General features: G+C 34.2%; 1 protein-coding gene across 2 annotated transcripts in view; it reads right to left on the reverse strand.

Moving 5' to 3' along the window:
* The window catches only part of LOC126818389 (high affinity cAMP-specific and IBMX-insensitive 3',5'-cyclic phosphodiesterase 8B), a 137,973-nt gene that overhangs the window by 64,613 nt on the left and 56,510 nt on the right, over positions 1-16,850 (reverse strand). The window contains exon 1 of one of the 2 annotated variants that reach the window (XM_050545784.2): positions 7,822-8,854. The exons of the other annotated variant lie outside the window; for it this stretch is intronic. Coding sequence (XP_050401741.1) covers positions 7,822-8,070 — 249 coding nt within the window. The 5' untranslated portion in view covers positions 8,071-8,854. Of the gene's footprint in view, positions 1-7,821; positions 8,855-16,850 lie in introns of those variants that run through there. 2 annotated transcript variants of the gene reach the window in all.

Here is a 16,850-nt window from a genome sequence, read left to right on the forward strand (position 1 = left end):
TTGGAGCTGACAAGAGATTATAAAATCAATTTCTCTATAAAATATCTCTTTGGTTAGAGAATTGCCACCTGACTCTTATAAACAAACATATAATATGTACTGGGATAATCAAATTAGTCTCTAGTTTCTCTCACTTTTTGCACACGATGTTAGAATGACCATTTACTGGTATTGACAAACAATCATCTCCTATTCTGATGACTTTCATTGCTATTAGGTCGCTAATAATCACTTACATTGTTTCCAAAAGTAATAAATTTTTCAAAATGAATCCCATTTAGGAAATGTCCTAAGCAGAAGCCAGGTCAATGTGTTTGGAGATGTCTTCATATATATTTCCAACAGATACAGCATGCATCGGATTATCTTATTTCATATTTTAAGATAAAAAAGAATCCATTAATGTCAAATGCCCAAGAAAAACAGTGCAATGGTATAAAATTTGTACTATTTTCATTTTGTACCTCCATCAATGACCAGTTTAGATGTTGTTTTTTTTGCTGGATTCTAATCAGCTTATCGGTTTTATATAGGTTTTACGTTACTAGTCTTCAAAATAACTTTAATATTTGTAAAAGCCAAGATTTAAAGTTCACAGAAATTCAAGATTTGAACACTAAATGAATTCCGTTAAAGAAGTGAAGTCATTATGTGATTCCTCTGTTTACATGAAACCTTGCTGAATTTAAAAATAATGTCCAGAATATATTGAAGAGTGGAAATTAATGATTGGTTATTTCATGCGGAAATACATCTAAAAATATCCACACTTAATCCTTAAAGGAAAGATGACAGTCGCCGGAATCATTCCCATGGTCCAACATTTCTGTAAAAAGATTACATCGACGGATTCATATCCCACAAGGAGTTATAACAAGCAATTAAATAATGAATTTTGATCATCTGACCGAAAAACTTACAGACGCAATATACCTAATGGATAACTGGGAAATATTTTTAAACAGCAATTTATTTTATTACATTTTATATAAGTTTTGTCAGTTTTCTAGAAGGGTAGGGTCAAGGGTGGCTGAATGGTCTAAAGTGTGCACTTTCGATCATACATGTGGGGGCTGTCATCGAGTCATGTATTATGATCCCAGGCTAGTACATGTAGGGTGACCATCCCAACTTTCCTCCTACTTCTCAGATCCCTATGTGAGAGTGAATGATTAAAATAAAGATATATCATCTGTTAGTCTCAAAATTTCCTGGTTTGTATTATGTGGATTTTAAACCCCATTTCTCTCTATCTCCCCCCTCTCTTGAATTTTCCAATCTCATGGGTTTTCTCTGGGTCATCCGGTTTCCTCCCACTGCTAAAGACCCCTACGCGCAAGCGAAATATTGAAATAAAATTAAACCATATGATAGTCCCGAAATGACCTAGTTTGTGTCGAGTGGATGTTAAACCCCATTTCTCTCTCTCTCTCTCTTGAATTTACACTGGCTGATTTATTGGATTATAATTGTCAGTGAAACATAAAGACAAGCTAATGATGTTGGGATAACTAAAACAGAAATTAGACATGGTACATATTATCTACATCATGTGTACAAGTTTCACATGTTACATAAACATATAATGAATATAGATTTTTATTATTTGCCTCATTAGGTTTTTTACAATACCTCACAGTGCTCTGTTCATAAACACATGTTTTATCAAATTTCATGATTCACAAGATTTCTTTCATGGCCTTGCGGAGAAAAATTTGCAATGCTCCCAATAGCAAGAATAAGGGTATATTTTAAACCGTACGATAATTATGTTTATATTTTCAATTTGTTCCTTCTTAAAAACACTAAGACAGTTTAAGTGGTATAGAAGTTGATTTACAATCTGAAAACCTTTACCAAGAAAAGCAACCACAACCACTTTAGTCTGCTTCTGTTACTTGCAGTAAATGAGTTCTATGATAAAAACAGAAAATCGGTCACACTGTGTAGGTTTTGAGTGTACCTTCGTGGCCAATATCCCATCAAATAAATGTAATTTAGCATCATGTTAACTTGGTGAGCATGAGGATCACTTCCATGCCATACATGTATTTTATTTCCTGACATATTTCTGCCAGGATTACGTCAATAACTTTTCCAAAATTCCCAAGTCTCAGGCTCTGCAAGTATGGTCAACTTTTCCTCAAGATTGTAAACAATTTTTTATTGATTTATGAACACTGTTTACTACATTGTGCAACTTGATCCCCACTGAAATATGCAATTTTTACCATTGATCGATTGAGGACCTGGACCAATTTTCATATTTCTTTAAAACCTCAGGTTTCTTCTTAAAATATTAAGTCAGTGTTTTATGTCTATTCGAGAATGAATCAGGGTATAATAATGAAAAAAATAAATAAAACAATCGACCTTCGCTTGTTATTGATAAGCCAGGAATCTCCCAATTGAAGATTATTGTGGTGATGCACAAATCTCTTCCTGTTATTATTCACCCAAACCATTCACAATTTGTTTCCAACTTCTGGGAACAACGCAAGCTTTAAACTATGGGGATTTCATTTTGGATTGTTAGCTGTCTTGGTTTCAAGTTTTTACATCCTTACCAATTTTTAAAAATTCTATTTGGGAGAAGTGAGGCCTTCAAAAGTCCATAGCATTTGTAAGTTGTCAGATTCACAATAAAGAAGGCTTAGCATCTATCACGATTCATGCTACAATTGAAATCGTGGTTTTAATAGTGGAGTAATCACGGTGATCCTATCTGGTCTATTCATATATTGAGGTCAATCATAGCAGTCATGTTGACCGTATCGAAATGGATCCCGAATGTATCTGCATGTAGCAGATCGTGGACTCAGTAGGCACAATCCTATCGTAATGCATCGCTGGACAGTGGGAACCAGGAATTACATATTACTAAGTTTTAACCCAGACATAATTCTTCTACCAAAAATAAAATGCTATACAATTATGTTTCATTCTATACACACTTATTTATTTATATCTTAAGAATAATGTAATTTAATAATACTCCCACTCGCCTTGTATTTTTGTCTGGGTATATCCGGAATATACTTGACATGACCTGATGTCTCAAATGTTTTACATACATGTTAAAAGTGTTAATTTTCAAGAAGATAAACAAAAATATTAACAAAATCCATTCATTATAAAGCTAGCATGGAAGGAAAATTATAGATGTTGTCTCAGCAATGGAAGGTAATATTAGATTTCAACAAAGTTTGCAACACAGATGTTTTATTGTGAATATGGTTCTGCTTTCACACACTATAAAGAAATCCATTATTGTTACTTGTCGAATTGAATGTCAAATATTTTAAATATTAATATTTACAAATATGGCTTGCGGAATTCAAAAATGTTGGCAAGTGCCTGCATGACGTGAACCTGTAGTACACTATAATTGAATTACTCTTAAAGTCTCTGTGCATTTACATTTTTTGTAAAATATCCAATTTTCCACAGTAAAATTTACTTAAACTGATTATTTAACATTTAATTTAAAAAAACAAAATCAAAATATGCCAGCTTGGAATCATTAGATTTAAAAAGAGGCCCACCAAAAGACTTATAAATGTTATAAACGAAATGTAGATTGTTTCAGTTCATACTCTAACTGAAATAGAATTCAACAGTTTTTTTTAATACATTTTTATGGCTTACATAATAAAAAAGATTAATTGGATTCCCATTGTTGAAATAATTTTGTATGCATCAAGTGATAATATCTAATAAAACCAGTTAACTGTAAACTTGATGATATCTTTATATAATTATACTGTACAATTGTTATTTTGCAATCTCATTTGAATAATAATTTTTTCGATGACATATTTGTAATGTTTGTTGGATGTACATAATTGTTACATATTAATTGTAAAATATTACATAGATAACCGTTCAAGACATAGTGCATCGATCAGAAAGGAGTGAAACTGGCTCATGGAGAATAGAATCGAGTATGTCCTTGATAATTTAAATGTACATACATGTACTCAACAGAAATAATTGCATCTTTGTAACAATCATGGTGTTGAGTGGACATTAAACTCCATTTCTCTCTCTCTCACCCTTTCCATTGATCAGAACGGGGGAAAACTGTTCGGATATGGCAGGCTTTGAATGAAAGGCACAAACAGTCAGTTTTGAAGTATCTATCTGCAGAGAGGGGTGACGGTGACGGTGGGGGGGGGGGGGTCTACATCATGCCACTGAAACTAATTACTATGTGTGGTATTTTCATTAAATGTTTCAAGCAATTTCAAAATATGTTGACCAAGGTTGTGTGATAACTCAGTGATTAGTACTTCTACACAGTCTGTTCCTGCGGGGTTTCAAACACAAAGCCTAAAACACAAAACTTTTCTCGATCAATTGGTCTCTTTTGATCTAAAATTGGTTACAGATTAAAATTTGAGATTCCCGGATTTATGCACTGATCTTTCTTCTTCAAATTCATGAATAATCTTCAAAACCTTCCATAAAAGTCAACACAAATTGCAATGGAAAGGTCAGAAGAAGAGAAAATGAGAGAATAGTCATAAGTAACTAACAACATATACATTACCGGTCTTAATCTGTAACACAAATTATACGATGGCTTATGATAATAATATGTAGGAATAAGAATTTTTTCCTTCTTTGTTTCTAATTATGGTCAGAAAATATAATAATCTTTATTAAAACGTCATCAGTTTTCTTTTTAGATGTTGATTATGTCTGGGTCTATCTATAGTATAGGTCTAACTTATTTCTATTCTACCTCTTAAAATTGTTTACCAAGAATTTTACTGTTGTCAGACTATGTTGTTGGTCTAGATCTGATATGACACTTCTTTTATATGTCTTTTGATGCCAGATTATTCAGATTTTATAGTTTTCATCCCATAATAACCATCTTTTATTTTATTTTTCATCTTTCTAGAACATGTGGTTATTTATGTTTCCCAATCAATCCCAGCTACCCTTTTATCAACAATGTGAATGCCTGGTGTCCAAGGAATGACTGAAGGGGAGGAGCTATACTCCCATTATCCATGTTTGTAATCAATTCACAAAATTTATCCTTAATCGAAATGCTGCCATTTTGCCCCCTTTAATGATGTTTTAATGATTAAGGTTTAAGATAATAACACACAGCGGTGCCAGAAAAACTTATCCCTTCATAAAACTTTCTTGGTATCAAAATTTTGTTTACAGAAAACTCTTTTATAATTAATTACAGGTTGGTGAATTTGGGCCCAAATTTTCTTGTTTTGTATTGAAATTTTGTACCACCGGATGAATTCATTTTCTGTCATGAAACCAGGAATCTAGAATTTTAATTAGACTCAGTAAGGAATCCCATGTGTCTATCAATCATTACATCAAAAGAGACTAATTGATTGAGAAATCGGTTTGTGTTTTTTCTTTGAAACCAACCAGTCTATTTCCATTGGGGATATGGAGAAAGTTTAGACCTACAGACAGAGCTTTTGGTGTAGGTTTTCATAAACCTTCTGCATTTCCCTAACACGAACTATTACATGCTGCTACATGTATGTTTAATAATGATAATGTAAGTGAGGGACAGTTCTTTGAATCTAGTCAAGTCCTTTTAATCATGTAATATGTTTAAAGTTTGAGTCTGTGCCTATGTATACTCCTCAATAAAGGTTGCTTAGAAATCAGTTCATGATGTATGTACAGTTAATAAGGTTAAAGGTTTAATTTATTATGTAATTAGTGTCTAGCATTTAGATTATAATTAGAGATAATTAATGAATACCAACAATGTGTTTTTACTATCCATGGCAAATAACCCATACAGCTGTTCCTTGAAGTCAAAATAAGGCTTACCCACAGTGGGAGGGGAAAATCTGAGTGGATTCGAATCCAAAAAATATCACATCAGTCTCGGTGATTTATTTTTTTAACATTAAAGGTGTTTTAGTCAATAAAAATGTCAGATTTACAATAACCCAGATCATACAGTTTCCACTGGTAATTAGTGAATGTGGTAGTTCAGAAAACTTTAAAAATTAAACAAAACAGATGGGTTATTTTCTTGGGTCATTCGGAATTGTCAATTTTCTTGATAAGACATAAACATTTAACTACTAGTATTTTTGTCTGTAGAGCTTTACCGCAACTCATCAATAAGATATGAATATTTTTACATGCACCTGAATTTAAATCTCACAAAATAAAGTCAATATTTCTCATTGGTAACTATTTATAATTTAAATATGAAACTGTCATTTTCAATTAGGACATAACAGACTGATTGTTTGTCTAATCAGTGGTCTAAATATCTCTTTCAGACAACATAAATCACTTAATGTCACTCTCCCCAATAATAATATTTATACTAAATATGAAAACATCAATTTCAATCAAGACAAAACTGCCTAATGCTAATTGTCTTACCAACATGTAATACTGCTATCAGAATCAGACAGCATTTCATACTTCCCAAGAATAATATTGATAACTAAACTATGTATTATTCTTAACAGAATATTATACATTATACATGTAATTTGTCTTATATAATCATCATTATAAAGTTATTAAACAAATAATCTGTTATCTTTTCTCTCCTAATCACCTTATTCATAAATAATAATCTGCATTTCTCCACAACACAAGGCTAAAAGGATCTTTTTTTTTTTCATTATTAAACTCAAGGAACTAAACAAACAATCAAAAATCACGCATTTATTTGCTTTGACAAAACAAAATTAAGGAATAAATATGTACATTATTATTTGTCACTGCCCTTTATAAAATAATTCATATTCATTTTAATCAACAAATTTCATTCATTGACATGACTGACTTTTCATAAAATGCTCATTTTGTATACTACATGCTTAACATTGCTCTATATTTCCCACTTAAAGAAAACTAGTGGGGTTGCAGCGGAATGAGTGCAAGCCAAGAGACTGATGTGAAGAGGTGCTATTTTTCCTCACGGAATCTATCCTATAATACCAGTTAATTAATAATTATGCCCTCCCTTGTTTTGTTTTAGATTCATATCAGTGTCAATATAAAATTTCTGCTTGTTATAACATACATATTTTTGGTACATTATTAAATATATTTTGCTATAATTTCTTCCCAAATAATGCATTTGGGCAAAATTTAGTATAACTGGCCAACAATATGATTACTTGTTTTGAGGTAAATAAAGTTTCTTTGCCCCAACCAAGGTGCATTCCTTAGTTAGGTTCCGAATTAGTTTGATGTAAAGTTATGATTGGCCTTGGCAAATTATGATAGGTCGAGGCATACGTACCACCTCATTTGTTCTCTGTGTGGACAAAAGAGATGGAAGGGGAGGGGCAAAACAAGATATCAGGGCCAGGATATCGTTTCAGGAGACTTGAAGAGCATGTGTAAAGAGAATTTGTAAGTAAGAATTTGTCTGCGGCCAAAGTTTGTCTGGCATGGGAACAAGATAGAAATGCAGTCCACCCTCACCTCCCGAGAACCCTTGCCTTACCACTGAATTCAATATTACATAAAATTGTCTTGCCTTTTAAAAAATTAACTTTAAGACAATGTTGGAATAGTCATGGGGGCAACAATGTAGGATTGAATAGAAACAAATCTGAATGGCTGTAAACTTACAGTATAAATAACCAGTTATAACTCAGAACCACGTGTCGGGTACCCAAGGGATAGTTTTTGGATCTTGACAAATTACCCAAAGTATGGGTAGCGATCCAGTAATTGTGTGAAAGAAACTAAAACATTCGGTTATATCCGATTACAGTCGAATAACTTTCTGTGTTTCAAAGGGTATAATAGGCTCGGGGTCATTAACTAAAATAGAAATAAGCAAAATACCTTCATTCTATCTTCGCGCGTCTGGTTTTCCGCGTCCGTGGAATCTACGGCCACACAGCACTTTCCTTTACCGGTAGTCGAATCTGGAACGTTTGCGGATAATTCCGTATTGTCTGAACGTAAGATATTTCCGTGTGTCGAGTGAAACGTTGAGGTACTGTAAGAAGGGCGGGGTGAATTTGAATCGTCCGATTCACGACAATAAACAACCCCGGTTTGAGAAACATGAATACTTGGTGTACAGCCCATTCCTTTCACTTCAAAAATGTCCCCACAATTTCACTCGCCGATTATAATTCTGTGGACGTTCCGTTCCGAACATTATTATCCATTTTGTAACGGGGCAATGTTTTTCAGATCTTGAAAAAAGAATTTATAAGACGTTTCTAAACACAGAAGCACCATTTCCACGGTTGATCGACCATATTATTCTTATTTATCAAATGATGCTGCCTAGTTGACGACCCACGTTGTTAAATACCTTAACAAACACATCACAGACATCGGTTATTAATTATCCAGACAGTGTTAAGTTAGTGCGCGTGGATCCTTACAGTTCCAGTTCCATAATGAGTCAATAATGACACTAATTAAGTGCTGACCGCGTATGAAATAATAATACCTTCTCTTGATATAGGCTAACGGCCCACGACCTTTCTTTAGATACCTTTACACCTAGCCTATGTCCAAATAGCAATTTCGGTTCACAAAATATCCAACAAGCACGCCGCCTGGCATTAAAGGCCGATGTAATAATATATCTTACGTATGGAGAGAGCTGGTTAAATTTTCTACTATTATTCCATCATAGGAATTCGTCTGCCAACAGCTGGTATAGGCTAACACCGCACTGAGTATTCACATCCAATACAGCCATGTCAATCACCGACTCCTTTAACAACCCAATTCAATAAAAGCCGACGAGATTAGAAAGAAACGATGATAAGACATCGCGTGTCAAGGTTGACAAAGGAATAGAAGATTGTTAAATGCAGTGGTTTACATCGGAACCGAATGACTTGACTGATGTCAACACTATAGAATTCTCTTCCACCAATCCTGCTGTTCCACAGATCACGTGATCCACTTCAATGACGTCAAACGATCCCCGGTAAATATGATATTTGAGGCGCTGTGTGGTATAATTTTATGATAATACAACTCGAACCATGTTTATGTACACTAAATTACTACTCTGCAAAGCTAATCGATCGCGCTACTGTCAGAATGGTCGTGAATTATAGCCAACCAAGCTAGAAACCGTGAACGGTATAATAATTCACCTAGCGAGTGCCTCGAGTGATAATGAGCCCGAATTGAAAGAATCGTGTCATATTGGGTATATAATCAATGCAAAGCGCGAGCGCCGAGTAGCCAGTTCTCTCATGAGCGCTCTCGACAATTATCGCGTGTCGCAACAAAAATTCAGTTGGTGGCACCTCGTGCATGAAACAACGGGGTCTGATTTGTAGACCTATATACCCCAAACAATCGATAAGAGATATAAAATATTCCGCTTGGTTCCCAAAGAAATTACGCGAATCGTCTATCAATATGAAGCTATACTGACAGATCTTGGACAGACTCAGGCAGACACCGTTTCCTAAATAGGCTTTTAAATACTCGCATTTGGCACTTAAAAGTATAAAAATAGACGTGGACGAAAAAGAAAAAATCTTTTAGCCATTCGTCGCGCAAAAGATAATACGCGTAAAAAATTACCTTACGCGTATTAAAAATACAAAAATAAACTTAAATAGCCTATTTGTCTTTTAAAATCGATAAAAAAAAAGAAATCTGTTGACAGACTCACAATTAATTATAAACTGGGTTTTAAGACCTTGATTAAACAAAAATAGACATTACATTTAAATCATCATTGTTTATTTTTATCTATGTATTTAAAACTTAACTAATAGCAAGTGCAGGGACATTGCATTACACACACACACTAAAATCCAAAAGACAGACCTGCGGACAAGACACACAAGTTACATAGACATTGCAAGCAATAAACAACAAACACGTATTATATATCAGTAACATTTCATTTCATCTCATTTCGTGTTGTGTATATAAAATCAAGCGTAAGCTTTCATTGCGCTGTTAGGTCGATAATCCGGATATAATTTGGGAAAACGCTATCGAAAGGTAAAAGTTGCTGAAATATCAAAACTCGGATATCAAAGTATTGGTGTTCGTTTTAATACCTTACTCTGAACTGTCGATCTCTAGTTAGTCCCTATAGACTAAAATGCTTTAAATTAGAATTCACTTATTTGCTTTCTGGGCGGATCCAGGAATTATTGCAGGAGGGGGTTGCCAGGTTCCTGAGACAATGTATCTTTGGGAGATTGAGGGGCGGGGTGGGGTGGGGGGCTTGAATTTTTTTGTTTTGGCGTATATACAATACACACTGAACTTTTTAAAGAGAGAAATCCAACACCTCGTTATTGACGTCAGTTTTTATTATGAATTAAATTGAAGGAAAATCTTGAATCAGAGATAACAGAAAAACCATTTACAATAAGCCTGAAATATTATCTAAATTATTAATTAGACATTGATTAACTTATCCAGACCATAATCAACTCTCGATGACATCGCTAGGCTGCGATGTTTATTGGATTAGGTTCCGTTTTTCTGTTGGACTTCCATTTATAATTAAATCATGAAATGATTAATCGAGACTATGTTTTTTTTTATCCTACCGACTTTAGTAATGAGGGGAGCCACGGTGGCTAGGTGGTTAAGACGCTGGCTCGCTAGCCTGGAGGTCGGGTTTTCGATCCCTGCATTGGCCGAGAAAGTTCATCTGGATTTTCCGACGTGGTTTCCCCTTGTCAGTGGTGCAGAACGGAGGGCCTGACAAGGACAGCTGTCTAGTCATTCGGATGAGACGAAAAACCGAGGTCCCGTGTATACATTAGAATGCACGTAAAAGATCCCTTGGCAGTTAGAATTCGATATAAGAGTAGGCGATAGTGCCGCTGCCCGGACAAAATTTCCTTCATAGCACACTGTATGGCGTATGCCCGTCTTCATTAGCCCAGTTATAGGAGCAGAACAGTAGGACGTTAAACCCCATTTCATTTCATTTCTTTAGTAATGATGATCGAGGCTAGGCCGAAATTCAATCGCTAAAATCTCGAGTCATAGTGGATCAATTTGACTGAAAGTTTCAGCAAATTCCCTTTACAGTATCTAGTTTTTAACTATGATTAGATTAAACAATTCAAGTCAACATATATATTATAGAGAGAACTGCCAGCTCTTTATCTAACCTCTCATAATTTTTCTTTAATGAAATACTTTCCACGTCAATATACCCCGATTCTTGGAGGAAAACATATATTACTTCACTACATATAAAGGTGACAAATCTGATCCCAATAATTAAACTTTTTGATTCTCTGGTCAATACTAGGTTAAAAACTTTAATAAAGAGTTAGCTCTCCAATTTCCAGTTTGGTTTTAGAGAAAACCAACGAACATCAGATAATTTACTTATATTAAAAACACTAGTCTCAAAATACGTCAAAGATAAACAGGATAAAATATATGTAGCATTTGTTGATTTCCGTAAAGCGTTTGATTCTGTATGGAGACAATTAAGCTCTTCTCCTCAAGTTAGCAAAAATAGGTATTGGAAAAAGGTGCTTCAATATAATCCAACAGTGAAAATAGGAGATCAGCTAAGCAGAGATTTTCAGATAGATACAGGTGTTAGACAGGGAGACTGTTTGAGTCCAACCTTGTTCAACATATTTATTGATGATATAAACGAGGTTTTCAATGAAGAATGTAAATCAGTAGTATTAAATAATACATCATTCAACAGTATAATGTTTGCTGATGATATCGTTTCGATCTCGAAAACTATATAAAGACTGCCTGCAAACATGTCTAGAAATATTAGAAAATTATTCTAATGAGTGGAGACTAACTATAAATACAAATAAACAAAAACTATGTGCCTAATAACTCCCATAATTTTATGTATAATGGAAAATATTTAGAAAACGTTTATGAATTCAATTATCTTGGAACACTCATATCAAACACTGGCTCCTGTTTAGCTGCCATGGATAACTTGACACAGAAAGGAAGTAAGGCATTTAACATTATGATTAACAAATTAACAAAAAAATAAATCCAGATCCGTATCTTGTAAAGAAACATTGTATCTTCCAAATTCCGCCGATCATTACATATAATTCTGGTGGATTGTGGATATGGACGAAAAACAACAGAAAGCTAAAAACAGATGTATATACTTTAAAAGACAAATATTTTGATCATTTTGCTATATATAGATTCAACAATGATAGAAAAACTGAACATTAAAATGTGCAAAATACCTTAGAAACAGGGAGATATTTCAAATTGGACGTAAACGATCGTTTGTGTAATATATATATTATGTCAGGAGGTAGAAGACAAATTGATAGCAAATTGCAAAAGACATGAAAAAAAAAAGAAAGAACTGTTCAGATCAATTTTATTTCTGATAAACTGATTGATTTACAACAATTTAAAATACTGATGATGAATAAAAATGCAGAAATTTTAAAATATTTAGGAGCTTTTGTATACAATTCGTTCATGCCTTTGTAAAGTTGTGTATCTTTGTATAATTATGTCCATGTTTTATCCTTTGTTTGTTTCATGTATAATGTTTCTTCTTCTATTAATACGATCACATTGTGATTTAATTTCATTGATGCAAAGCACTGATTATGATATCACATCTATATCATTATCTCGCTCTTTGAATGCCCATCCCATCCTACCATCTAAAGATAATGGATAAAGCACAGGACCGTGACACTTTTCTCAAAAAGTGTTGTTTTGCACCCCCATGGCAAAATGTTACATATACAACCACATAAACAGAACCATTTCAAGTATCGAAATTTGGCGGGAAAACTGCATACCACTGCTCTAACCTAGGACATTTGATGTTCTATTCAGTAGGATGGAAATTTAAAATATACCCCTTCCCTTCCTGTCGCCTCGGTTATACAGATTTACAAAAAGTAGAGTATAAATCCAAGCTTTGTTCTTACCTTCATCCCACCGCACAGAATATTACAGAATTAATCAATTCATTCCGGTCTGAGTATTTCGCTTCTAAATCCCCTCCCTCGGCTATGTATGTAGGGCGTCTAAAACCCCTTTCTTGTAATTCACAATTATATAGACACAAATACACTAATTTGTCTCCTTTTCCCTCGATTTATTCCTTCTAAAGAGACTCGATAAGTGATGGTAGGCGGCAATCTGAACCCTCAAATCCGACAAAAGATGACGTCATCAACAACACCAAATCAGACAACGATTTTGTTAATGGTTCAATTTATGTCTAGTTCAGCAAATTATCGACACCTGCAAACAGCTAAACACTAATTAGTAGCTGATGAATTCTTCAATGGAATAAAGTCACCTGACGTCATAAACAAAACCTTTCTAATCTTGTGTAATGTGTATGTTTCAATCGATGTTTGGATTATTGCCGTTCATGATGACTGGCCCACACACATTGCGTGTTGTTAAATGGGTGTTATATATCTGTATGCAAATTACAAACAAAAGACCTGAAATGATCGAGAGGGACTTTTCGTTTAAGTCTGTTGGAATTGCGTTTATTTTTGCTTTTTTAAAAGTTTTATGAGTGAGCTTATTGTGACTTTGCTTAATCAATAATTTTTATTAACATGTTAACCCTTTAACGTAAAATAAAGGGTTTCCGATAGTGATCCTCCTATTTATTCTCAATTCAAAGTGCCTTTTGACATTGGAAATTCCTCATACTAAATTTACGCTGTACACAATCAGCTCCGCTTTAGAACAGACAATTCTGTGTAGAATGGGAATTCCGCTCTGACCATGTCCCGTCACATCGTATACGTCATACATCTCATAAGTCAAAACTATATATAGGTGCTATTTTAAAGATACATTATGGGGGATTAGATAAAGAGCTGACAGTTCTCACTATATAGAATAATAGTTAAAAACTAGATAATGTAAAGGGAATTTGCTGAAAATTTCAGTCAAATTGATCCACTCTGAACCGTGAATTTAGCGATTGAATTTTCGGCCCAGCCTCGATCATCATTACTAAAGTCGGTACGATAAAAAAAAACATAATCTCGATTATCATAAAAGAAAGTTGAGCAGAAAATCGGTTCTTAATCCAGTAAATATCGCAGGCTAGCGATGACATCGAGAGTTCATTATAGTCTTTTCATGTTAATAAATGTCTAATTAATACTTTATATAACATTTCAGACTTAAAGAAAGACCTGCAATAGGCAGATTTAGCTCTTTCCATAATGTATGTTTAATGTAAAGAATGTTCTTATTATTATTTAACGATGCACACCCGAGTTTGGTTATTACGAAAAAAAAAAATACTAGCTTTATTTTAGCAGACTAATCAATAGGCCTATACATATAATAGAAATTGCGGCTTGCGGCAGAATGTTGTACACGGTGATAATATTATAAAGGTGTTAACTATTTAAACACCTGTTTCATAATTACTAAATAATATGTATCATTCCGAACACTATTACAAGAGTACGTTTTAATCGAATGTGGCTGATTTTATTTATCTGCGTTATCACTCCCGGGGAAGAGGAGGTTATTTATTAAATTTATACATAGTCATCTCCAATTCTCCAAATGACATTTTACTAAGCTGGAAATTATACACAAGTTTAAAGGAGCTAAATCGCTAACATTTGGGACTTGGAAATTGAAACAAGTGGGTCGCAACTCATATAATACTGTAATATGAATGTATATAAACTGATATACATTCAATGGTTTTCGTTTTTACTCTAATTTCAAATCAGTTATGTTCCGCGAAATAAGCCAGCAGTCTCAATCGAATGCAAATTTCTAGCGCCTGGTTATTCCAGTCTACATACGCCGTTTGGTTTGGTGCAATATGTCTAGCCTCGTTCCTCGAGTCTCTTGCTAGAACTGGGGCTGAAACGCATTATGGTACACGATTCGTGTACCAATGGTAAAATGTTTATTTTCCCTGAAATATTGGATATCAGAAGCCCATCTTTTTCCGGTAAGATCACAGCATTAAATCGACAAATAATTTGTGTTTTCAATGTTGAAGATTTTGGATGATATTGAGTTAGAGACTTAGTTACTTTAACCATGTTCAAAGCACTTATTGTTTAAACATAGATGATACTTGATACACGAGGAGGAGGAGGCGTATACTTCTTGAAATCACTGGGTAATACTGGTGAAATGATATCATCAAATTGTGTAATTTAAATGAAGCACTATTACTTAGCATTGGGTCCGAGAATAATTTTTTTTTTTAATATATTCTTTAATTTTTTGGATTGACTCTTGAAATAAACACACCGGTGATATTAAGATTTATGACGTGATTTGGTTTGATATGTATTCATATTCACATACTTATATTTCACTTTTAATATATGATTAGCCTAAACAATTCTAGTCAACATATTTACATGTTGGCCTATGCATACTTACTATAGGGGCAGTGACTTTATTATAGCACTAAATGTTGAGTGAGAGTTTTGAACAGTGGTCTAACGTGTGTGCTTCGGATCATACAGACGAATTATTGAAATAATAAAGTGCCGAATGTTAGCCTCATATTGATCTAGTTTGTGTTGCGCGGACGTTATACCCATCTCTGTCTGAATCTCTCTCTTAATGATTAACTGACACGATTAGATCGACGGCCAATTAATCCGACAGAGAAGGTTGGTGTGAGAGTTTCGAAGAGTGGTCTAACGCGTGTACTTCGGATCACAAGGTCTGTCACGTGGTGCGGTTTCGATTCCAAGGGGATTCGCCGGGGCCCAATCCAGTGGGTTTTTTTTTGTCCACCCCACCCCTCCTCCTTTCCCTGCTGCTGAAAACCTCGACGAACAAGTGAATTATTGAAATAAAAAAGTTCCGAATGTTAATCCCGTCATGACCTAGTTTGTCTAGAGTGGACGTTATGCACCATCTCTGTCTGAATCTCTCTCTTGATGATTAACTCTGAATTGCGTGGAAAAGTCAACTGATACGATTAGATCATCGGCCAATTAATCCGACAGAAATATCTAGCCCCATAGTCAAATAGTTTCTGAGCCATATAAACTACTGTATACTGTTAAAATATCAGACAACCTACTGGACTAATTGGAATGTATTGAGGCTGTACACCGGTTTTGTGGCTGAATACTATAAACTAAAAAGTTGCACTGAAGATAAGGTCTGTCTTCTGTACATTTAGAGGAACATCCCATGATTACACGAGAAATGGAGTCGGTTTGATCGACTGGTTATTCTCAGGTTTCATAAACCAGCTTTTAAAGCACTGAGCGCAAGAGAATTAAATCAAGAAAAAGTATCATATTAGTCCCAATTAAAGTCTCCCTTGAATCACCAAAAACACTTTCAATGCAAGCTGTCTCCCATTGTGGATATACATATTTAAGTAGACAATACGTGTTCCAGCATTGATTTAAAATAAGCTTAACAGTATACAACAAGATTTGACACGCTTTATGGTAACAAAAGCTTGTTAAAACATCAATATCCAATAATCCAAGCTTTTATCCTCAAATATTACAAAATACAGTGAAAAAGAGAAAATATGTTTCAATACGACCACCTGTCAGCGTATAATATGCAGAAATACTGTATTAAAGTATAAAGACAAAATCTATTTTGTTTAATAACAACCGCTGGAATTATTGAGCGGTCATTTGTCCCATTGAAAAACAGAAGCGGATTATAGCTAATATTTTTTATATTACATGATCAGCCAAACATATATAGACATCAAAGCTATAAATATAGATTTTGAAATCTTTCATGTTATTAACATTGGTTTCATCTGTCATATTACTCATGCATCAATTCCTTTCGATTGGTAATGTTAAACCAGCGGGGGGGGGGGGGGGGGGGTGATCACCATTAAAGTAAGTGCAGCGTTTTGATATTTCACGGGGTTACTGTCCCGGTCGCCT

This window comes from Patella vulgata, chromosome 4, assembly GCF_932274485.2.
Source record: "Patella vulgata chromosome 4, xgPatVulg1.2, whole genome shotgun sequence".
NCBI classification, from domain to species: domain Eukaryota; kingdom Metazoa; phylum Mollusca; class Gastropoda; family Patellidae; genus Patella; species Patella vulgata.